Raw genomic sequence first — 26,090 nt, 5'->3', positions numbered from 1 at the left:
CAGGGACGGAGTTGAAAATTGGAGGCACAAAAGGTGAAAATCACAGACTGAGATAAGAAAACAGACAGTAACAGCAACAATACTAATGGCAAAAGTGTACCCACTTTAGGGTGGGTGATTTACACACAAAATGCTCACCAAGCCCAAGACAATGAAACAACGAACCCTAAGCCCACCACCGGAAAGGGGCATGCTTCTCCTTGGAAGAGACAGAGTCCCTTTTCCCCAACTCTGGGACCCTGATGATGAGGTAAGATGGTATTGAATAACATTTGGGTCTTAGACACGCCCACACAGCTCTAGGCTACGCCCCCTCACAGCTACTGCAAAACATTAACCCTGTCCTTGGCTGAAACCTGGACACCTTCCCGGTTTTTTTTAATGTACCTTGAGTTACCCATCTGTTACATCCCACAAAGAACAAACACTGCTTTCAGGGATCCCTCCAAACCTTGTGTTCAAGTGTGAAGCAGTCAGTCATTAAATACTGATGATACAAGTTTCCTTATGGCAGAGATGTGACACCTGGCACTTCCAACTGCCACTTCAAAACTAAAATACTTACATACTTCCTGAAGGTGCTCTGCAGATCACCACCTGCCCACGAAGACTCTTGCTACATATGTCTGAATGTGTGACCAATCTAATTTTAAAAACATGTTCTAGAACTTGATACAGTGCTTTGAAGGTTTCTCTGAGAACTTGACACGTAGAGAAAAAATATAGGTAAGCATTTACAAAGCACTTTTGAAAAATCAGAAACGTGAAGTGAATCAGCAGGGTAGTGTGCTTCACTTCACTTTAGCCAAGTGGATCTTTTGTTAAATGCTTCCAATGGAATTCTGGCACTGAGCTGAAACTCCTAATCCGGTTGAGACAACAGAAGAACTTTGTGCCAAAAATTACTAGGTCAAGATATTGTGCAATTAGTTTAAGGACCCAATTTTTGCCCACCTTTTAGCCATTTATTAAAAGAGCTCTCCTTAAATAAGCCTATCCAGACAAGTGTGTCTTCTGATGCTCATGCTGAAGTTAAAATCTAAATTTAAAGGATCATTTCAAGAGCTTCAAGTGTCTAGGTAGGATTAGGCAACTTATCTCTTGGTGATCCACACATAATGATCAGAGAATATATACATACAGAGGAACAAGAAACTCATAAATTGAAAAAATGTTTAGAAATAGCACTTTGATGATTCTGTGAAAAAGTTCAGATGGTTCAACTTCCCACAACCATAGTTTTTAATAGACTTTCAGCAGCATCCATCAGAAAGCAAATCAGAAGTACTGTGCAGGATTACCAAACATGTATCACTGAGTAACACTAAGGACTTCCCTTCTCATTGTCTACAGTTCTTGTTATACCCCTCTGCCTTCCATCACCAAAAGCAGAGAATTACTTTAAATTTTCTTACAAAACTAAGTTAGTGCTGCAAAGAACAGCCTCCTCTTCTGTGGGTGTAGCAAGCCTATCAAAAAAGTGTAAGTGACATTTACATCAATGCAGGTCTTAACTCCTAGCTAGGAGAGAGTTCTGGCAATCAAGCTTCAATTTTTAAGTGTAGACATGCTTGGCTTCTTTTTGGTTGTAATTAAAAAAGGCAACTAGAGATTTCTTCCCAAAGAATAAATAGAACGCTAGGTCAGGCAACAGTCATTTATTTATTGACTTAAACAAGCAAAAAGTATCCTCAGACATAATGGCTACCACTTGAGCAATACAAATCAATGCTACTGAAGAACAGGGAACATCTTTTCTTTCACCCCTCCCATCCCAGAAGTAACAATAGAAACACCAGGACCCCTAGAGAAAAGAGAAGGAGAAAAATCATAAAAGGTATTTAGAATGAGCTGCAGAGTTGAAACATGGACACTAAAAAATCATTAGCTAATCTACCACATCACCACAATCACCTCAAAAAAACTTTCATTGCTCTATTTCTACCAGGTACCAAATATATAGCACTGTTTAACAGCGATTTCAATGTATTAACAACTGTCCTCAGCTGAAGCAGAACAGTAATTACTATTTATATTAAATTTGAGGCTACAGATAGAGAGAAAGTTTTCCATAGACTACAATACACATTAATGAAAAGAGAGTGGGGGAGAAACAAAGTTACTTTTAAATTGCTGTATGTCTCTATCGATCAAGGAATTTGTTCTGTACTGATAACTCACTGAAGACACAATATCCTGACAGAGTATGGCAACTCTACTCACCCTGTGACAGTGTATCTGATGACTGTGTCTATGAAGAATTTATCTGTGAGGCCCTTAAATTGTAGGCCACTGAAAATCCCAGTTTGCTACTCCTGTGTGGGTGGTTTTTAATCAGACATCAGCGAAAAAAAGCAAACACCACATGCAAAACAACTGTTACTAAATCATTTAGTCTTCCTTGTAACAGTCAAAGATATGAGTAAGGCATTCCTCAGATTTAGAGAAAACATTAGGAGTCTTTAGTTTTGCAGGCAAGGAGACCTTTTATTTTAATCCATTAAAAGAACCCAAAATAGTCAGCAGGTGGCCACATCTATCCATGTTTCATTAAAATCACATAAAACCTAAGTACAAAAGCACCACTGATTATTGCTCTAGAAAAACTGCATGAAAAATCCAAATACACACAGTAAAAACATCACCATATGCACAAGACATAATTTCTTAAAGCAAGTGTATGGAATGCTGATCCAATTTTACACATACCTTGCAATATTAAGTTGATATTTATATTACTTGGCAACAACGGGAATTTCTAAAAGCACTGTTATGAGAAGGGAAATGTTCATATACAGTTTAATATGTCAACTATCATAGTCCTAAAAAAATTAGCATTTACAAAATACTTGATAAAAATATCTTTTAAAAGTTGTCCAAGAGGTACATAAAATCAACCCAAAATTTTCATGGTATTTCATTCATTCTTGTCACCTACAGATTCAGTTTTCTGAGCCTGTGGAGAAGAAAGAAAGAAACTAAATTACTACGGTGAATTTCTACTGTGCACCTAAATACCCAAGCTATCCTTACTCCTTCGATTTCTTGCAACAGCTCAGTTCCAAACCTGTGTCCATAGGACATTTACACAACCGGAACAGGTACAGCCACACACTTCTCAACTCATTGCTCCCAGCTTTTCAAAAGCAATACAAGCCTTACCTGTCAGCTTCCATCCTTCACACTGAAAAGCACCACACTACCACCTGTTTCTATTCACTGCACACATGCTGAATGCTCTACCGCACCCTTAACTTTCACTGTTTCAATCTGCCCTTTTACTGACAGTGTGCTGGGTGGGGCACCTCTGGATGTTGAAACACTAACAGTTGAGCGAGATGCGAATCTGCAATAACATTATGGGCAATAAAAAGAAACATTATGAACATGCTAACAATGTCTGAAAGGCTGAATAATTAAAAACACTGATTCAATCAGCAGGAGGTATGTGTGGAAAGTACCTCTTCAGCTTTATTTTCACCATTTTCAGATGGTGTAGTACCTTCCTTTGCAGCTTCTTGCTTTTCATCCTTCTTCCCTTTAGCACCTTTGCTGGCCTTTGTCCCAGGTTCCTTCTGACAGAAGATTAAAAACATGGCCATAGATGTTGTATGAGTAGCCAGAACCTTGCATCTTTATCAAAAAAACTTTCACATGAACTAAACAGCAAGTCTTGGCAAGCTGCGTGTGCTGGACTGAAAGAGAAAACCATCTAAAGGCTATCGGGAAACTGTAAATCCACATCAGTTATACAGAGACTCAAATTCCTAGAAAGTGGTGGTGTCTGCTTCTTTCGTTTTTCTGCTAATTTTTTCAGGGATACAAAACCATATCAGACTATTTTGGTAGAGCTGATCTATGAGGTGCATACAGGATATCTGTGTGAACAGAACAGTATATTGAAAGCTTATTGAGCCAAGCACAAACACCACACTGTTTGTGTAACTACAGCACTACATTTTCAATTAACATAAAATATTAAATTAGATTTTAAAAATTAAGTTTTTTCCTTGGCTCTCCTTTTGTTACGTTGATAACGTGTGTGATGGTCATTCCACGTCAATGAAAGAACCAGCCAACACACTAGGGAGGCAAACACCAATAAAATTCCATCTGCAGCAACACAAAGCAGAAAATTTATCAAAAGGAACTATTCTAACAGCCAAAGTTTCATTTTGAGATTTGCTCTTAATTCCTGTGTTGAAGTCTACTATTTTTCCATAAATCCTTTCTCTATGTACTTATTTATGTTTGTGATCTAAAGGTTAGCAGAGACATAAGTATTTAAAATGCAATGGGAAAAAAAATTAAATGGTATTGCATTTACAATTTTACATTAATATTTAAAGTTGTTCTGATAAACACTGGCTATCTTTCATGCAATCATTTGCTCCAAATTCTCCATGCAAAATGGCAATAATAGCTGTGAACAGGGATATTAAGGCTTGCCTTCCTTCATTAACTACCTTTCCCCACCAATCCCCACACAGAAGTGGGACAGTGAGGTGAGAGCACCAGTAATCCCAGTTCCAGGGCAGCCTGAATTACTCCTTCCACCCCTCAGCTCCAATGTTACATAGCAGCTGTGGTGCTTAATTTGGAAGTTTACTAGTGGTATGAGCATAGTACTAACTCTTTACCTACATAAGAACAAACTAAGGAGTTGACTTTGTAAATTCATAACATGCAAGCTTTTAACAAAATTATCTCAAGTCTGTACCATCTTCCATTGTTTACTAGCAAGTTCAGAGTACACACTTGCTGTTTTCTGTTTAGGAGGCCAGAATTAATATACTCCTTAAAATGTGATCCAGTTAAGGTTTGGGAAAAAAAGATTACTGCATTAAAAAGTTACTTACAGTAATGTCATAAAGGATTTGAGTCACCTGAAATAAGCTTCCAATGTCTCTCATGCAACTTAGACCGAGTCCATAACACTGAGCTCATCCCACAGGTACGTGAAGCTATGGAAGCTACCACATTTCCTTCTTTATTAATACTGTTTTTAAGAGGGGAGCAGGATGGACTCAGCAAGACTTTACTGGTAATTTTATTTGATAAATCACACAGCGTTTGAAGTCAAGAGTTTTCCTTTCACATGTGGACTTTGTATCCTGGCACTTGCCCAACTGAGATGACAATAAAAGGACTCGAAAAATGGAAGTGTGAGGAGTGCTAGACTCAGTGTCCAGCATGAGGGCTTTTTTTCCCAATAAAGCAATTGCTCTTATTCAACATTCCCCTTAGGCGCAAATAAATCTACAGTTTCTGAAGTACATGATTTATATGCAGAAATCCTGAAAAGGTATTTCAAACACTAATAAGATTTTAATTTGACAGTAACTGGCCCAGAAAACTTAAACCATTCAATTTAAATATATTTAATTTCACCTTTAATTATAATTGTGCATTCTCAGCAACAGCCAGGCTTCAAGAACAGATAAGAGTTTCTCAGTACAAAATGAAGTACTGCACCTCTAGACAAGGAAAGAGAATGACACAGAGTAATCTCAAATGCTTTTGTAGAAATTGCTAGGTTTCAGGTAGAGTTTACTCAACCAAGCCTGTACTTTTCAGGAAAGGTGTAGTAAAGGTAAAAATTCTTCTTAAACTAGCAATTCACTACAAACTAACATGGTCTGCATATCAAACAGGCAAGACATTTTCTTTGGGCCAGTAATGAGGCCAGGAAGGGGTGGAACAAAAAGAAAAGAATGATCTAATTTGTGGGTTTTTTCCAGGGAGGGGGGGCAGGGAGCTGCAGAGAGGGCAGGGGAGCCCATGCCTCAAAAAAAAATGCTGTGAATTGAACTGTTTGCAATGTAAAGAAGGAACATACTTGCTTACTATAGGTTAAAACAATGGTAACTAAAAAGAAAGAGTATTTACCTTTGTTGTTTTCCTTGGTTTGGGTTCAGGTTTTGGTGGAGCAGGTTTCTATAAAACATTTTTAGTTGCACAACATGTTAGGCGCACCACCAGAAGCCAGTCAGTCTCCTTCACACCCTGCTTCCCCCCCCACCCTACACCTTCCCTTACTTCCTGCTCAATAGTATGCATCTATAAAAAGTTTGAAAAACCTTAATGCATAAATGCACTTCCTCTCTGTACACACCTGTTTGCATTAGTTCACTCACCTAGAAGTGAAAGTAATTTGGGGGTCATTCTACGAGTAAAACATGAAGATTAGTAGTAACTATGAAAAAAACCGCCTGTCAGCTATGTTCTAACAGAGAGAGGAACTAAAACCAAGTGCTAGCAGTGGCATCAAATGAAGTCCTTGAAACACAGCTCCTCCTCCTTTCCAGAGAAGTAGCTGCATTTCCACAACTAGCATCAGCCTGCAAAATGATACAAAGTCAATACTGCACCTAACAGACAGTGTTGCACTGAAGTGGGGAAATGTATCTTTTGTCAGAACAACCTGAAAACCTGAAACCAAGAAAACACAGATAACTTCATTGCTGGAGTTCTCAAATACCCCTCAGCAAGAATAAAAATGGAATCAAGCAAAATGTAAAAAACCTGTTTGGTCTGAGAAACCATATGTGCTTAGAAAAGAATATACCAGGAGATACTATACATACTTACAGCTGACAGTCTTGCTGATCGTCTCGTGGGCTACAGGGAAAAAAAATGAACATTTTTATAGGCTTACAGGAAAAAGTATCCAAAGCAACATAGTATCAGTCATTTCATAGGACAGCATAAACTATACATGTCTATTGCCAAACAATTCACATTTTCCTCACCTTGGACACTCAAATTTTTAAAGGGACAAAGTGATGTGGAAGTTAGAAATAAAAGTTGTTCAGGAATTACAACATCTAAATCTCAGCAGTTAAATACCTCAGGCACACACCCTTTTACAACTACTTCTGAGGCCCTTCCTCTATGAAAAGTTCACAAATCCAGTAAGCTTGACTACCTGTGCAAAGGACTCTGAACCTCATTCATACATACTTAGAATTATGTTTTTAGAATCTAGCATGTGTTACTTGTAATAGTGGGTACAAATACCATCTGATTAACAGGTGAATAAAGTTAACATCCTTCTCTAGAGGATATCAGTATGCCAAAATTTTAAAACATGAAACTAAGTCCTTCCACTTCCTCAGTTCTCCACACACTCGCTCTGAGAGTCCAGGTGCACAAAGACAGCTGCAGGATGAGAGGGAGAAATTATTTCTTCTATTTAAACACAAATCTCAAAAGGAAAGACTTGAGCCAGATATTCTGCTTCTCTCCAGCTTTTTTATCACTTCAACACACTTTCCTATTAAATTTTATTTCATCCTGCTTTTTGTCGTAAATTTATTATTGAAGTCTTAAAAACAGTTGTTAGCTTGTTAGTTCGTTTACAGTATTTTTGTATTAATTAAAACAGATTCATCCAGTTACACAGCATGGTTAATAAACTGAGTTAAAATCTGGTCTATGTCATAAAACTAGAATTACACCTGTGGCCAAAACAAAGGGAGAACTAAACTGCAGCAAATATCCAAAATAACTCAACTTAGAAAGAGAATCAAAAATACTTCTTAATTACATATTAAGCATTTAAGTTGAGCAGAAAAAACACAGCTCTGCACATCCTGCAACAGGAAAAAGTTCTTGTTAATATCTGAAGAATGCAGTAATTTGTGTTCATTGGAGCCATTCAAGAATTCTTAGTGGAAAGCAGTAGTGAATAGTTCAAATCTGCATCCAGCAAAATAGAAGTCAAAAAATACCTAAAGATATATTCGGCTATGAAATATTTATGCATCATTAACAGCAAAAAGGTAAACCTCTCTTTTCTTGGCAATTTAGCATATCAACTGTTTAAGAAGCAGCCTAGCATTATTTTACAACAGGATAAACAAAGCATTTCAGTTGGTCAGGTAATCAAAGAACTCACTCAAGGTATCATCTTTTACAAATCTGCTTTCTTAATCAATAATTTCTATCCCTTAACATTTAGGAACTGAAATGTTTTGCTAGTATCTACTTTTTAAGGGATAATATATCAATTTACATAAGTTATAATTCTCTTCCCTACCTCCCAACTGTTCCTGTTCCATGACCTGTTTGCCATAAGAAAGTCAGCATAAACCGTAAGTTCTTCAAAAATGCTTGACAGCTAAGTAATTTTAATTCTCATTTGGAGTTTGCATGTATTTTGTGTTATCTGATTATAAGGAGGGAACTAGAGCCAAGTCAGCAAAGGTCACATTTTCATGTGCTCTGGGAACCTTTGTCCTCTCCAAACAGCTGTACTAACCCAGAAATTAGCAGCTCACCCAAGAGCCTGTTTGACACTGGCGATCTAGCAAACATCTACAGAAAGAGTCTATGAAAAGGAGCAGACAGAACAACACTTTGCACTCTACTACTGCACCAGCTTCTGGCAATCTGATGTTGCCAACTTTCCAACCTGGATATCATATGCACATCATGTGTTTAAATAGTCCCCAAGGGTTATTTTCTAGACAAATCTGTCTAATAACCTAGTACTCATTTACACTTTCAGTTTCCATAACATCCTGTGACATCTATGAGCTCCATAATGGGATTATGCACTGTGTGGAAAATAAAAAGCAAAACCTTCCCCCTCTGCTGTCTCTCCTTTTAACTTCTTGCCTCTAACTTTCATTAGATTTCTCTTGTTTATGGCTTTCATGAAGAGTAATTCTCTAACTGCCTTTCTTTGTGTTACTAATTATTTTATCACAACTCCATTATATAAAAGATGAAGAATCCTAGAAAAACTGTGTTGTTTGGTTTTTTCAGTTTGGGTTGTTAATCTTTTTTTAAAAGCTGCTCTACATCCTCTATTTGTCCCACTGTACTTGGTATCCTTTTAATTCTATCATGGCATCTATCAGGAGAGCTTCATTTAGTAGTCCCATATCCGAGAGCACAACAAATTAATCTTGTGATACACTGATGCTTACTGTGTCCTCTAGCATTTTTTCCTGTGTTTTAGTTACTTTCTGTTTAGAACTACTGCCATTTTCTAGTAACTATTCACTGCGATTTTACAATCTCTCCCCTGATTAACAGCTCATTTGGTGACCACCACTGAGTCTTCCCCTCTCCCTCTGTATTAATTTGCATTTCTCCACATTGAATTTCTTTCGATATTTTATCACTTTTTTATCAGTGACATAACAGCCTTCTCAGCCTCTTTCACCTCTGATTACCTCCACAACTTTTGTAAACTTCAGCAAACTTTGTCATTTCTTTAGTACCTCTTCTAGAGATCATTAACAAATATATTCAGCAGCACAAGCTCAAACAGAAATCCTTCCAATACGCCACTTACAGTCTCCTGCATTATGAAAATTAACCTCCACTCCTCTATTCTCCTAAGTTTATATGTTAGAAATTCTTAGAAAGATCTTCCATCCTAGTTAGTTTCTTTAAGAACCTGCTTGGGGAACCTTCTGAAAAAGTGCTCCTTACATGCAAGTAAACCATAGAGCTGGCTATACTTTACTTGCTATTTTCCTGATCAAATATGCTCAAAGATTTACAAGCGGAGCAATTAAATATTCACCCACTCTTCTCAAGGTCCTGATTTAAATTTGTCTGCCACAAAATCAGGCAACCTAAGAAAACAAATTCTCATAATTCTCTACCTGTTTTTTAAATTCACATTAAGGGCTGTAAAAAACAAATTAGCAAACTTTATTGTGGATATCAAGATATCACCAGCTGTCTTCTTGCCTTCTCTGACAGAATGTACTGTGTCCTTTAAACAAATCCAGTCAAAGAAAACACACAAATGTGTCAGCTGCTCCAGTTTAGAGTCTGGTATCTTAATTCAAGACACCCTCCCATCAGTCACTTAAGCTAAGAATAGTTTTGAAGTAGACTGGCTGAGGTGCGTGCATTAACCCTCTTCTGCCAACCCACTAGAGACAGAGCAACAGTCCCAGGCAGTAACATACTACATAATTGCCACAAGATCCACCAGAGTTTGTTTATCAAAGCCGTAAAACTTTCTCGAATTTATTTGGTGTACTAATAAGTTGTATAATAATAAAAAAAAAAAAATTGTAATAATAATAATAATAATAATAAGTTGTATAAATCCTCAGTACGCCAAGACAAAATCAAGCCAGGTAGAGTGCAAATGTGGTTTACTGTCTTTATTCCCACTGAAAACAGCACACCAGAAGTGCCAGAGAAATGCATAATCTTCTGATATACAAGACTGCAGATCTCCAGTTAAATAATTACATGCCAAAACAAATTAAATATATATATATATATATATACACTTGCCTCTTGTTTAGTTACTTTTGCTGCATCCTTGCCTTCAGCACCCTCTGGAGACTGAAAGAAAATATTAAATCAGTGTTTTTATTACAGACTTAAAAGCATGCAGACAACAGCAAAACAAAGATTATGAAGACTGCTCTTTCATTTGCAACACTTGAAGCAGCCTGACAAATCTGCATTAGTATGTACAACATATGCACTGCACTCAAACCAGTCTCTTTACCAAAACCAGGCAAGAACCTGAGGACTGAGCACCAGGTACATACATATATCACACACTATCCCTCAGAGTCCCTCTAGGCAATTAACTAAAGCATCCACAGGCTCCAGTGGGAGCTCCACCTAATCAGCTGTTGGTTGCACAACAGTAGGAACTGGAAATCTGAGGTTTGCTCTATGATGGCTTTTGAAATTCCCAAGATATTTAACACATTTTTTCCCAAACATGAATCTAACCTATTGAGATGCATTGAAATGAACCAAAAAACCACAGCGTTACTGAAATGAATGATTTCTTTACCTCCTTTACTCCTTTTTCCTCTCAGCCTCACTCAGCTGGAAGTTTTAAAAGTATCCTTCCATCATATCTCACCTCCTCCATCAGAAGAGCATAAATCAGTATAATACTGAGACATTGACAGGAAAGCTCGGGACAAACATGTTTCTTCTCAAGAACAAAGTCTCAGCCTGAACAGCCTAACATTAATCTTGCCCAGGTACTAGAGAAAGGTTAGTTAAATTAAAGGAGGCGTGGTGGGGGGCAGGTGAAATCAGGCTTCTCTTTTGTTTACAACTCAAGATGTATTACTTCACATTTTGCAAACATCTGGGTTTCCCGTGTAGGAGCAAGCGATTCCTGGATAAAAAGCAAGCAGCAGCAGTTAGAGGAGAACTACAAGAACAGCATATTTTAAAAAGGCATTTAACAGGCAGCAGAGAAGGCAATTTGGTTGTTGTTTTGTTTTTCAATCAATAAGGAAGCAGGGTAGTTATCTTTTCACTTGTCCTTCCATTTCAATCTTAATTCAAACTTCCCCACAGATTTTGACACAAAATGTCTCGGAGTTAGAGAGCTATGGTTTGGAGCAGACAAAATGACCGGCTAGTTTGCAGCAGTTGACCAGTGCCTTCTCCTAGCACTGGGCTCTAACACACTTACAGAAAGACATCCCCCCACCAGGGAATAAAACGTGGCTTTGTTACTGTGCACTCTCCCGACAGAAAGGAAGCACGCCACAAGAGCAGCTGCTTCAAAAGAGGAGAGGACTGATCGTGTAAGTAGCTTGAAAACAGCAGGAAGTTAAGCAGCATCGCACAGCGTAGAGCAACTCAGAATAGCAAGTCAGGCATCCAAAATGGAGCCTGACTGTTCCCTATGCAATTGCAGCCTCACCAGTCACCTGCAGGACCGTTTCAGGTTTGCATTTCTGAAAGTCTTTTAGTCTGGTTACTAAGGAGTTACTACAGCTTCATGTTGTGATGCTGGGAGCATCACAAGTCAGAAAGAAAACAAAAACAAGCTATTCCATGATTCCTGTCAGTAACAAGTCCTGTTTCTTACAACTTTCCTCTTCGGCTCACAGGACATGCTCTGGGTATAGTTTTTCTGTCGAGTCATCTGTTTCTCCCATATGAATTTTCTCATGTCTAAAAAAATTGTGCTGCAACCTTTGCCTGAGAGGGAACTCGAATAGCACCTTCCTGTCCTGGGCAGAACCTATTTATATGGAAGTTCCCTGAGATTTTATAATCTTTTCCTCACAGTGGTCAAGAGACTTTAGATTTACAGGCGTAGGGACAGAAAGATGGCATGATTCATCTCCTTTGGAAGCCAAGCTAAGAAACTCATCTTAATCTAAATGAAGTTGACTTGACACTCCACAATCAGACAATTTTACCCTGCTTCACTTTTAGGAATCATAGAGCTCTGAGAGAGGGCTAAATTATCCCAGGATGGCACTGCCACATGCCAATCGCCTTGCAGTAATTGCACAAGAGCTAACTCCCCACCTGCAATACTACACAGTTAACACACAGTAATTTACCCCATTCTGTTTAACATTTACGAAAGAGAAGTCTCCTACACTTCTGATAGACAGGGCAGTCTGATTTTAGATGCCAAGACTGCTGCTAGACAACAGATTAAAAAACTGCTCATGAGGCTAATCGCAGGGGGAAAAAATTATATTAAAATACTCTTAATGCAACCACAACCTCTGTATACTAACTACTGTGATATGTTACACAACATACCTCAATTAAGTTAGATAATTAATTAGCCCAGCATTCCCTTTCAAGTTAGAAAAACCAATGGCAATTCTGAAGGCCACATAACTTTTCTCCATGGAGGGACATGGAGAATAATAATAATTTCAGAGGTGTGAATAAGCAGCAAGGGGTTCTGACATGTTCTCATTTCCATTTCAGACCTGCTCCCTCCTCTCTGCAATCACTGCAAGTCCAGGCGTTTGGTGGCTGGGCTCATCCTCCCGGGCTTTGGCTCCCCAGTACGCTGGAAGAGCTGTGTGGGAGGCCATGTCATGAGTAAGGTAATTGATCCAGCTGAAAAATAGCCTGCTGCTCAAACAAATGCATAAATATTATAATATATAGACAAATTATAAATATATAGTCTTCCCTGCTCCAGCAGAATAATTTTACTGCACAGCTGCACAAACAATTGAGTCAGTACAACAGACAAGAATGCAGTGGCACAGGGCAGCTGCGGGCAGCCTGGGACTCCATCTACTCTGTCTATCTATTGCAGCCGATAGACACACAAAAAAAGTATATGTCAGATATGGCTAACAGTGTATTTGTTAAAAGACGAACAGAGACTTATTTTCTCCTCTATGAGTTCTGATGAGTCCCAGCTGATGTGGTTCTTCATACCAGTTTTTGCAGTACTTTCTCCTCTCCCTGGGGAAAAGAGAGATTTATACACAAATGGGTTTGCGCCAAGCATAGTTCCCAAAGAACTTGGCATGCCACAAGCAGAGACTGTCTGCACTACTATCTGGAGTCACAGGACTTTTATGTAGATACCACCAAAACCTTCAAGCCTTTGCCCCTAACTCTTCCACGGGAACCCTTCCCCCATTTTTTGTCCTAGTGACAAACGACTGAAGAACCTCTGGTTCCAAAAGCAACAAAATGTACTAAGTAACCCATCCCCTTGGCACATTCCCCCATGACGTAATGCAATGGCTCACCATATTTCACATGACACCCCAGTCACATTAAAATGCACCCTGAATACTGTGCCGTACATCGTAAGCTAGTCAGGAGCAGGGATATCCACACTGCAAGTTTTGTGCAGCAAAATCAAAGACCACTATGAGAACTGAATCACTTGACAAGGGCAGCACTCGAGCCTCAGTAATTCTTCAGCTGTACTCCATCATATGTCTGTATTATATTCATAAAGTAGTCCCTATAGGCCTGCAGTGCCTGATACTGCAGGGATGCCTACAAGAGACAAGACATAAAATAAAAAAGCAAATACAGACACAGGCAACAGTGATTTTTTTTTTTTTTTTCTCATAGAGGTACATGACTGTCTATCTCTGAATATGTTTTTGACATTTGAACTACTAGCAAGTTTAAGGTTCAGATGACCACATATTGTGTCACATCTCTATTAGCACTAAATATTGGCAATAAGATTGCAAATTAAGCTGTAGCTAAGCTTTGCAAGACCTGTCGCAGCTGCATAACTTTCAAACCATAAGATTGTCTATCAGCAACTGGCTTTTTTTTTTCCACTTGTTTTTACCCCAGCTATTTTTAAGAGCAACCTAGAAAATTACTTTGAGTGGACTAGAAAAAATAAAGGAATGAAATAAAGGAATAAAAGAATGTTAAAAAAACCCTGAAGGAATATTAACATTGAGCTTATTTGTATATACATCTCTTTCACCAGCTGTAAAGCATATGTAAGAACCAGTGTTTCTACACATCAAGGCAATACTGCAGTATCTGCAATGCCAACATCATTACAGAAATGTTTGGTTGAAAACAGAAAACTAGACAATCGTTTTAAGTAAATATTTAATAGAAAATACAGGTCAATTTCCTGTTTTTATTGTTCTTACAGCTAAGTAGTTGGTAGAGGTGCACCACAAAAGAAACATAAAGCTTCATTTTTTCTAATCAAAACCCTGGAATATAAGCAGTATATAATGAGAGTACCGAAGCACCGAAGTCACTGATGTCTTTTGAGAGATCCAAAGATACATGTTTGAACTTGCAAGGTCCAGCTTCCAGATAAATATTTTGTTTGCACTATTATGAATGGATTTATTACAAAAGAGTACATTAAAAAGCCTGAAGAATGAGAATACAAGTACATGAGAAGTAACAGCCAGTAGAAGGTCGGTATAAAATTAAATAGATGGTTCATTCTCTGAAGGATTTTGTTACAAGCCGAAACTCAACACCCTGGCTCTGATGGGACAGAAATCAGTCCTTTCATACCCATATGAAAACAAAACAAACAAACAAAAAAAGCAGATGCAAATTTCATTTTAACTACCACATTGAGAAGTTAGAAATTAGAAAGGCAGAAAGCTTTAACTGTCCTAGCACATGAGCATTCTGAATAGCATTTCCTCCCTTCTTTGCAAGCTGTTTGGTTCAGCCACATTTTGATACACTGCCTGCAAGGGGGTTTGCCCATAGATTTCCTGGCTCGCTCTTGCAGCTGCAATTTCCATGATGTAATGCTTTTGGTAATTCCTCCTACAATTTTTTTCACCAACCAAAATAAGGTAAAAGCTTGAAAAAAAGAAAAAACACATTGCAAGAGGAGCAAATGTATCAAGTCCTAAGTCTTTTTCAGGATTTATTGTGCCCTTTTCCTAAAATTTTTCTACTCCTCATTTCCTTTGAGTAGAACTATGCATTAGACTAAATTTAATGCCATTAATGGTTTCCCCATACATGCTATATCTTCTAATTATTTGTCCTCAGAGCAGCTCTGAATTTTGAGCTAGTTCATAAATGTAATTAAAATGCTGTTTATTTCTTGGTTTAGATTAATGAAGACTACATGTCGACTAATTTAACACCAACCAACTCCTGCAATACCATTCTAACTATTGTTTCCTCATTTAGCTCCTCCAGCATCTTATCATTAACCTTTGTTTACAGCTAGTTCTTTGATCTGTTTTCAGTGGATAGAACAGTGCTCACTGCCAAGCCAACATGAATTAGCTTTGCAAGTAAAATTAATTCCCCCTAATAAATGCTTTAAGAAATCAGGTATTCTTTCTACTACACAGCTTCATTTCTTTTTTCTACCAAGAGTTTGATCCTGGATGAGGAAAAAAACTATGCATGCTGCTACTCAAAAAAAAAAGAGTAAATCTGCCAGAACCACAAGGGAAGTACAGCATAAAACTGTTTAGTGGCTGGCTGGATTTCTTAAATACTTATTCGAAATTATATCTGTCTTGCTCTCTTCCAAGAAATATGAGGTTGAGTTTTCTTGTATATACATGTAAATAAGTTCTTCACAAAAAAAACCCCAACCAAACAAAAAACCACACAAAACAAACAAAACCAACCACACAAAACCCCATGCTGTTAAAGTATTTATTTTTTAAGTATACAATATTTTAATATTTTTGTTAATAATTATTACAATATTATACAATATAATTTTTAGAATTTAAATCCCTCCATCTATTAAGAGCAGAATACTTAATTTTCTAATTCTTTGGAAGAGAATGTCAAGATCCTAAAGCTCTGAAAAGATGAATGGTACTTAAAGGTTTAAATTTAAAGACAAGCACTAATATCCCTTTTATTAATATGTTAATTACATATTAATTGGGGAAAATCAGGGAAAACACTTCCTGATCAAGGTTTCCACTCTTGCTTAATGATTCTAGCCAAGCAGAGTGACTTGTTGACATGCGATGCATTTTCAAAGAATATACAAGAAAATAAGGATACAAAAAGGCTGGCCATAAATAAAATCAGTAGGTGCAGAAAATACATTTTATTAAATTCCTTTATTCTTAAGACAGGTGATTTCTGTGAGCTTTATGCTCTTCCAGACAAGACAGCAAATCAAGTTAGAACTGGGGTATTTCCACATAACCAAAACCAGACAGAGTAAGTGCTTTTCCAGAAGAGGAAATTCCTGCATAGTAGATTGAGGTTTTGCTATTGCCACTGACAAGAGGGTCAAAGACTGACAAATATAATTGAAAATGCATTTATATTTAATAGGACAAATATTAAAAAAAAAAAAAATCTCACAACTGGTTTGGCTTTTATTTTTCCTTACAAGTTCATCTTCCCTGTAGTCAGTTTTTGAATAAGACATCTACCTATGGCAGAGTGAAGAAGAGCAGTTTTTAGAGGCTCAGATTTTTAAAAAATATAGCATTGTGATTTAAAATTAGACAGACAGTTCTCTTTCAGACAGTGAAGTAATCAGCTGCATTTTGAAAAATACAGATCAGCCTTGGGAGTAGTGAGCACCCAGCATTTGAAATTGTTCAGTTTCCCCTGAACACCAGATGTGAAAATTCAGCTAGGTAGTGAGTAAATTCTTGTCTCTATATTTGCTTAACCATTTTACTGCCACCATAAAAGAAAGGCAGATTCAAAAAATATGATGGATGAAATCCAGTTCCTAATATTACTTCTCTAACTTTCAAAGCTGATGACAGTTCTGCAAGTGAGATGAAGCTGCTGAACTCATCCAAGTCTACATACATAGAGAGGCAGTTTTTAAAACCTTCAAGACTATGTTCCAAAATCTGTATTTAAATAGAACCGATCAGATTTGCAAAGTGAAACTAGCACACAGTACTTCTGAAAAAACAAATTATTTTATCTAAAAATAGAAATTACATTTAGGTAACTACTTTCTATAACAACTGATTCTCTAAAATAGCCACCTCTGACAAACAAAAATACTGTAAAGGACTGAAAAGAGGTGTTTAATTCCTCTTCTGCCAGAGGACATTACTGTGATAAAACCACAATAACATAGAAAAAGGACCTTTTTTGTTATTTCAGCTAACTGGTACTACAAAACATCAAACCTCTGAGATGATGATAGCAGGTAGCAAAGCCACAACTGGTACAAAGCCTTAGATACCCCCATCTCTTACATCCCAGTAAGAATTACAGCTGTGGTTAAAAGGAGTATTGCTCCACTACAACTGCCAGAATTAAGAGCTTCACAGGCAAACAAAATGCAGCTTCAAGAGAAGAATAAATGAAAATGTCTCCAAGCAGGCACAGGTGGGATAAGGAAGAAATGATGCAGCAGAGGTAAAGGATGATTTCCTTCTCCAAATAGACCACCAACACATCTCCTCAACTCTGCTTGAGAGGAACAAAACACTGCAGAGGTTAAAATGTCCTTAGACCTTTGTTTTCCATAACAGAAGCTACTACTAACACAGCTAACTAATTAGGTCAGTGGAGAAAGCTAGGTGGGATGAGCAAACATACCAACAGTCCCAACAAAGCTGGCATTGATGGGAACATACACAATTCTTCTCTGCAGACAGACTCCAATGTTCTTAGGGAACACAGCATTTTATATTTGCAGCTTTCACTGTTACCAAGAACACTTACTCTTTACTATTGGAAGAAGGGAGCTGTATATCTCCAAAAACCAGTAAATTCCAAAGACACCAAGGGGGTAAAAGCCCACAAAATAACAACCAAGCCAAATGCCTCCTCCCTCCGCTGCTGCAAGGATACAATTTGAGCACTGAGTTGTTCTGATTATTCTAATGAATTAAAGAATACTCCTCTAGAAAGTCTGAGTTAGGGACAATCAAATCAAAGATGAATGCCTGGCTGCTGCTAAGAAGCATTCTGCCCTACCCCACCTAATCACTCCTGCCAATTCCAGTTTTAACACTTCATGTCAAGGTATGGGAAACTAGATCAGCAGGCAGGTCTGGCCAAAAACTACCTCAAGCAAATATGGTATCTCACAGGTTAAATCAAAGGACAGGAATGAGCATCTGGAATTTCTGCTTCTGGCCTGTATATGCCAGCTTGAAGTAGCTGTTGAACTGCTGTCCAAATTGTGAAGTCCCACACTGTCGATTTTGCTGACAATAAAATTGGTATAAGAGCACCTTACTTCTCTCTTGTGTGCAGCCAGCTGCTCATTCCCAGCCTACTCCTTTCTAATAGGTTACCACACATTCATTGTGCCACTGTGCAGCATCTCTAACTTCATCAGTAAAATGACCCAGGATTAAAAAAAATTCCAAATCATGTTCAAGTAGATAAGGTATAAGAGAGGCCTGAAGGGTAATTCCAGCATATTGAAGCACCTTTTTGGCTACTGGACCACGGGATAAATCACAGTGCTAGCTTAGTGCAGTTAAAGAATAGAAAATAGATGGTGGCCATGATGATCCTACCAAGTGCTAACTTCCAAGAAAAATCTCTGGATCTGGTTTACTTACACTCTAGGCAAAAGACAGTGTTACAATCCTGTCAAGCAAAATTCAACTTCATACAACTTCTCTAAAGGAATCATACACCTTGGAACACACCATGCCTATACACAGCTACTGTTTGGGTATAAAACAGCGGAGGAAATGAAGTTTTTCAAGTAACACAGAAGAAAAGCAACCTTAAACTAAATACCACATAGATGTAGTCTGCTTACATAAATAACTACATTCCATTTACGCACAGGGCTTTTTTATTTTTTTAAACTTAACAATATTGATGCTCCAGCACATAAAATAACTTCACCCGTATTTGAATGTCGAACTATCATATATAGAAAGATTACATGCACCTAATTTTGAAGTCAGAGGTGACAATGACTTACAAAGATTGTACTACTAGCTTCACTTTATCAGATATAATGCTTTAATGTGCCCAAGAAGCATGAAGAATAACTTTTAACTGACAATTCAGTGAAAATCTAGAAATTTTTAGGTTGCCCATTCATTAAGTCCAATTGTATTTTAGTGTAGTGTAAGAAGAAAATTTATATACCTTGCCATCAACTGCTGATAAATGAGTCAGATCTTTACAGACTGGTATAAAATTATCAGGAACGTTTTAGATCATTAAATCCTTGGTCAACGAATTTTCAATCTCCATAACTCAGTAACGACAACAACAACAATAATAATAGCTAAAATTACATAATTAGCTCTAAGTTAAATTGTCTCTAATATAAACCATCAACAAATATTTGCTGCACGTATTTAACAGCCCTGTAAACTTCATTTACTGCAACATGGCATAGCAGCATTGCTCAAGCATGTTTATTCTTCAGTGCCACCCAACACTGCTACATTGTTTTACATCTAAGCATTTTACGTGCAGATAAAAGTTTTTGATCTTTTCTGCTTAATTTTTCTACAAAAGATGTAGATCCTTTGAGTCAGCCTGGTCAACCAACTTTGTTGGCCTTCTTGAAGTAAGCTAACTAGGCAGTTTTCAATTGCTTTTAAACACATCAAGGTTTAAAATTCTGCAATAGTTACAAATCCACTACAATTTCTAAAATTCTAAGCAGAAAAACATCCTTTTCCCTTCTACTAGAAGGCTCCTGCAATCTTTTAAGATGCTCTGGCACATCTGTTCTGTTTGTCTTGCTTGAATTTTAAGTGCATCTCTGCATAGCAATCATTTTACCTGTCCCTACAAGGCATGCTGAAGGTGGAAGTCCACCTGAGGACTCTGCTGACACATTAGGTAGAAATTTGTCAAAGTCAGGGGTATGTCAGTGACAGATGCAAAGAAGAGCATCTTCTGCTGTTGCTTAGCCTGTTTTCCAGTAGATACTGAATGGTCTAGGAGTGATCTACCAGAAAATATGGAAAGAGAAACTACCTTCTCAGAGCTCTGACTTTTGCTTTTAATTCTCATGGACAGGGAGAAAGGAGAAAGCAGTCAGCATGAAATGCAGAGTGAGTTCAAGTAAAAATCTGGAGAAAGAGGTGGACAGAATAGGGGTGGGGAGAGGGCAGCAGCCAAGACATCTGGATCTGGTATTGACTCCCTTTTCCTTTCTATTCTATAATCACCTACAGACTGAAATTAAATACAGAACCTCCCACATTTCTGTGTCTCACTGCTAACAGAAAATCTCTTGTGTTCTAGGATAAACTAAAGTGGCTTTGCTACAGAGAAAGAGCTTCCAACCCCAGTGTTGAAACAATTTATTGGGAAGATGCAGGTTCCCACAACATCGTTGGAGATTCTGTCCTGCCAAATAGCTTCAAAATGAAGAGAACCTTAGAAGAAAAAACCACTTACATATAGTATATCACATTGATGCAGACTGATGCACAGCTTCAGTATCAAGACATGGAAAGGGATGTGAAACCAAGCTGAACAGCACTCGAGTACACTTCATACTTCTGCATCATGAACACAAACTCACCCGCTACTACTCTTTCCACAAACCTAGGCTTCATTCCACAGACCAAAGAGCAACAGCAAGATCATTCACAGCTACAGCAAAAAAAGAGCTGTCACCTGCAGGACCTCAGCTTCATTAGTTAATTGTCTGATCATATACAAGTTGCTCCAAAATTTTAGAGAACTCGTTACTACTACAAGTTGTTCAGTTTCTATGTACACAGCACAAAGCAAAAAGACAAATTTGGCAAAGTAACAAATGCACCAATCAAAAGTGCAGGAGGCGCTTATTAGGGAGAAAAAAACATCAGGACGGACATCTTAACCTGAGAATTCAAGATAAAGGGACCATTTCAACAACTCAGCAATTTACCTCTGTGCCTCATTTCCCTTATCAGTGAACGAATATGGTGGATATTCTCTTTGAATATACATGACACTTCAGAAATAAAAACTTAAACACACAGAAGAATTTCACAAAGAGAACTTGGTTTAGGTCCAGACAAAACAGCATAAGTAGAATTTAGCAGCTCTAGGTTAGTACATGAAAGAACATGCATTTAACCTCAAAGATTAGAAAATACATTGATTAGATATCTTGTTGGAAACAAAACCAGAAAGGGTCTCACAAAAAAATCATCATGTGATCGTGTAACTAAATGCTCTATTGTAAGACAACCATTGAATGTGGTACCTTCTGACTTATGCTAAAGAAGCAGCACTACAAGCAAAATATTCAATGGGTTTGTTTTTCAGTAGTAAATATAACTGAGTACCTTTGGCTTTAAAGAAAGTGAATTTGCATAGCAGAACAGGAACCTGTCCCAGATGGTCTCTAGTATATCTTCACAGCATCAACTGTGCTGCAGAAACTACATTCCTGACTACAAGGAGCCAGCAAATAACCTACTGAAATGGCTAATTAGACCACAATATTTTTTTATTTGCTGTGAAACAACAACAATATTCAAAGATGTCACATTAAAAAAGAGATTACTTAAGTTACACTTAGTCCTCATACCTGATTCACCTCCAAGCATTTTCAAAACAAGTGAGGTGCAGGTGGTATTGCATAGATTGAGATATTCAGATTACAGAACAAGTTGGGTCATTTTGGAGTGCAATCCCAACTAAATGACAGACTGCATCCAATACTGGACAAGTCACCATTTGACCTATTAATGTCCCTCAGACATGATGCACACTGATGAGGCAAGGGTCATTCACCTTGATGTATGCTTAAGCACTTGTAGGTGACAATACCACGATTCTCCTTGTCATCAGGTACAGAATGCTTCTTCATCCTTTTATGGAAAACACTGAGCTATTTTTATTGGGGCTGTTTCAAGGTCAAGGAGTTCTTCAATATGACCCAAGAGCTAACTCCACAAAGACAAGTGAAAAGCAAAACACCCCAACCCAACTCAAGGTGTTCTTTCTATCATTACCACAACAAGCATTCTGGTTTATCCCACACTGGCATGCCATTCTTCTTGAGAAAGGCCATGTTCACACCACAACATGTTATTACAACAGATGAAGGGTACAGAAATCTGACAGGAGCAGTCCAGAGATCAACCCCTTTTTGCTTTAGCACAGTATTTAACACCATCTCAACACAGAGTAAGTTCTTCCTTTTCTCTGTGACCCTCAAGCAATGAGTAATGATATCCCGATATCCTATGCCACAGCCCTCTAGAGAAGGGGACGCAGCTTACACTTTTTTGTTCATAATATTCATAAAGAACATAAGGCCAGGGACTTAGCAAGTGACTTGAGTTTACATAGGTATGAAAAAAATCAGAGATGAAAAGAAAAGCAAACAACATAGAACCAGCCAGCTTAGACAACTACAGATACACAAAAATAGATACTGGTAGATTTTAGCCCTTTCTGCAATATTATTTGTTTACCTACCCTTATAACCGTGAAAATTTCTCATTTTGACTTTTGATGTTTATTTCCTTATAAAATTTTCTGTATTAGAAGCCTTTTTATAAGTTAGAAATTTTAAGAGAAGAATTGACTATTAGTTGCATGTGATGGTTTTGTCTCCATGTCAAAACTGGCTGGTGTAATTACTCAGTTATTGCTGCATCACCAACTTTTCACTCTGTGGATGTTATTATGGAATAAAATCGACTATGGTAAAATACTACAATTACACTTTTCTTAAAAAGCAAAGCCATTAACCATATGCTTTTCCTGGAACCAGTGCTTCCTAAAACCCACATTTCGTATATAATCTTTAAATGTAAATCTTTACCGGTACAATGCTAACCAAAATAAAATTTACTGTGCTGTTAAAATTCATCTCCATTGCTCTCATCCCATATGCAATGTTTTTATTACTTTTTAAAAATAATCTTCTAGAAACAAGACATGTTCTTATGGACTTACTACTCAAAGGTAGCTTCCCTTAATAAACATTTCACAATAGACCACAAAAACCTACTGGAGTATCTTTAACTCTACCCACACCTAGGATGGACAACATGAAACATCTGTAGTGTAAGAAAGCAGAACAGCAAAGTAAACAGGGTAGGAAGTTCACAAGGTTTCAAAAGTTGGGGGGGGGTCCTATGGACACAAGATAATTTTCAAGTTTCTTGTGGTGACAAGCAAGAGTACTAAAAGCACAGAAGCATGTGAGGGTGCAATGACAGAAGACGAAAAAAGGCCCAACATTCACTGACTTCAAGACCAGTTATTCCAGTCAGCCCCGCAGTTATATCCATTTTCAGAAGCGGAATCAGGCCCTCAACCACAAATTAAATTATTCAGTAGCATACTTGATAATTTGACATTTTGATACCTCCCATAAGGAATAAGCAAAGGACAACAAGTAAACACCAAGTTACCTGGAAGGCATCATCTACTTGCAACTTTATTAAAACACATTTCAGCCCCAGCCCAGAATTGGTGTATTAAGAGGTCACAGGTGACATTTGGGAAAAACACAAATTGCCTTGCCATGGTTGACCTAGTTAAAATTAAAGGACTGCAGCTATCATTTTTTTGTCATTGCATGTATTAGTGTCAAGTCTCTCGCTGCACTCTGCTAGCGCCTGTGGAAGGCAGGCTGTAAGTTCTCGACGAGGCTCTCCAGCAGCACGGCCTCCCTCAGCCGCCCACCCCCGGGGCCCTGCAGGGGCGGGAGGGGGCCGGCTGCCACCCTCCAGGCTCAGCCCTCCTTCTGCCAGCGCCGGAGCGCTCCCGGCGGCCGCGCAGCCAAGGCTCCGCTTCCAGCGGGCACGAGAGGGATAGAAAAACCCTCACAGCACCGAGCCCGGCCGCTCAAGGGCCGCCCAAGTTTCTCTCCCTGGGGGAAGGCGGTCTCACTGCCGGCTCCCTGCCGAGGAAGAGGCTGCCCGCCCCGAGGCGCCCGGAGAGCAGGACTCGGACGGCGACGGGAGTCCCTCAGCCCGGCACGGCTCCCCCGGCGCTCCCTTGGGAGGCGCCGCCCCCCACCCCCGGGGGCCCTGCCCGGATGGGCGCCGGAGTTGGTACATACGGGTCTGCCGCGGGAGGCGAGGAGAAGGGTGTAGTTTGTTTTAAACATGGCTTGCCTCTCCCCTCCTCCCTTTTACCTCGGAGCCATCGCTCCGGCGCGGCGGGAAGCGGCGGCGGCGGGATCCGGCCGCCCCGGGTGGGGGCTGCCTCCTCCCCGCCGCGGCGCCGGAGTTTGCGAGCAGGAAACTCCTCCCGCGGGGGCCAGGGGCGAAGCCGCAGCTGCTGCAGCGCTTCTCCCCGGCGGCGGAGGGGGAGGAGGAGGAAGGTGGGGGCTGGAGTTGTGATAGCGACTTCACCCCCCGGGGAGAGGAGCGACGCCGCCCCGCACAGCACCGAGAAAGTAAACAGGCGGCGGGGAGCGGCGGGGTGGGGTGGAGGGGGCTTGCAACAGGCAGCAAAATGCCCAGGCTCGGGAGCCATCCGCGAGCCCCAGCACGGAGCGGCAGGAGAGCAGCGGGCGCCCCCGGCCCCTGATGCGCGTTTCACCCGCCGGCCGCCGCTCGGTCCCCCGACCCCACCCGGGGAGGCAGGACCCGCCGCACACCCGGGGCGCCTCACCTTTCTCTTCGGCATAATGTCCCTGCTCCGGGCCGCCAAAGTAAAGCGACCGAAAGAAGCTCCGGCAGAAGCGCGGGATCCGCCCGGCGGTGGCGGCGGCAGCGGCGGCGACACCGGCGTGGCTGGTGCCCGCAGCTGTGCCCGCGCCCGGTGCCCGCCGCGCCGCCCCGCCGCCCCCGGCGCCCCGGCAGCCCCCGCCGCCAGCGCCCGCCTCGCCGACGGGGCGGGCGGAGCGGGGCGGCCGCAGCTCCCGATTGGCTCCCCGGCGGCGCCGCGCCCCCCGCCCCGGCGGCAGCGGCTAATCACGGGCCCGGGATTCTCCATCAGCCGTCGGGAAGGCGAACCGGAGGTCTGGGCGCGTCGGGCAAGTTGCGTGCGGTGAGCGGCGAACAGCATCCGCTCACAAACCCCTGCAGTGGTCCTCGTACAGGTGCATTATTTCAGGCTGTTTAAATTTACCTTCGTTTTTTCCTTTCACTAGGTTCCAGTTGCCCCTCCTCGACTGAAATCCGCCGCAGTCTTTCTCCATCGCTACTGTTTTCCCTTTTTCAGCTCGGGGGGTTGTTTTGCCGTGTAAATTCATTCATCCTCCAAATGCAAGCATTACATGGCCCTGATAAATCACTAGCAAGACAAACTAGTGCCGCTGAGAGAAACACTCCATTACCAGTTGGGGTAATCAATTCTTCATTTGACGATCAAATACCACCTACCTTTTTTTTTTCCTTTTAGTTTTAATGAGAAAAATAAAAGTGATTGACTTGTCAACAGTTTGAAACTAAACTATTCTTCTCAAGTACCTGCAGAAGAAGCAGAACAAAAACCAAAGGTTTTCCAACTGGTTGGCCGCCTGCCTTTTGGCCAAGAGCTGTAGTTAGGCTGCACACATCCTTGTGGCAGCTATAGGCCTCATTTTTCCTCTTTACCTGGGGGCATTTGAACTCATACCTCTTGTTCTCCCACAGCGTTATTTTGACAACAAACTACAGTATCTCTGAAGCAGGAGAGGTTAGATTCTACTGTTGATACAGTTTCAACAGCTTTGTTTAGCTTGAACAATTTGTACTAATTAACTAATTTGTACTAATAATTCACCAGGGCAGGAACTCAGCTGGGTTTGCTCCCAGTTACATGTGTAAACCACCAAATTAGGGAGTCACACCCGCTATAGAGTTTACATGCTATTCATGTATATTTAAATAGTTTGTACAGAGTGGTATAGTTCCACATGGTAAGACTGGAAACATGGCCTTTAGCAGGAGATGCCTGTGTTAATCAGAGATTCAGGCCCACCTTATATAGTGTATTGCCTCAGTACTGAGTAACATAGGAAAGAAACAGGTTGGAATTACTCTGTAACTTAACTTTTCCCCTGT

General features: G+C 39.8%; 1 protein-coding gene across 1 annotated transcript; it reads right to left on the bottom strand.

Moving 5' to 3' along the window:
• Nucleotides 1-1,677: 1,677 nt before the first annotated feature.
• On the bottom strand, nucleotides 1,678-24,912 carry HMGN3 (high mobility group nucleosomal binding domain 3). Its single transcript, XM_082277176.1, is given in 7 exon segments — nucleotides 1,678-3,340; nucleotides 3,342-3,346; nucleotides 3,462-3,575; nucleotides 5,890-5,937; nucleotides 6,592-6,621; nucleotides 10,273-10,323; nucleotides 24,715-24,912. Coding segments are annotated over 7 exon segments (387 nt in total). The 5' UTR covers nucleotides 24,730-24,912; the 3' UTR covers nucleotides 1,678-3,216.
• Between the last annotated feature and the right edge of the window lie 1,178 nt (nucleotides 24,913-26,090).

The sequence above is a fragment of the Coloeus monedula genome (genome assembly GCF_965178545.1).
Source record: "Coloeus monedula genome assembly, chromosome: 2".
Lineage (NCBI taxonomy): Eukaryota > Metazoa > Chordata > Aves > Passeriformes > Corvidae > Coloeus > Coloeus monedula.
The sequence above is the reverse complement of the archived record's forward strand: the minus strand, read 5'-3'. Positions and strand labels throughout refer to the sequence as shown.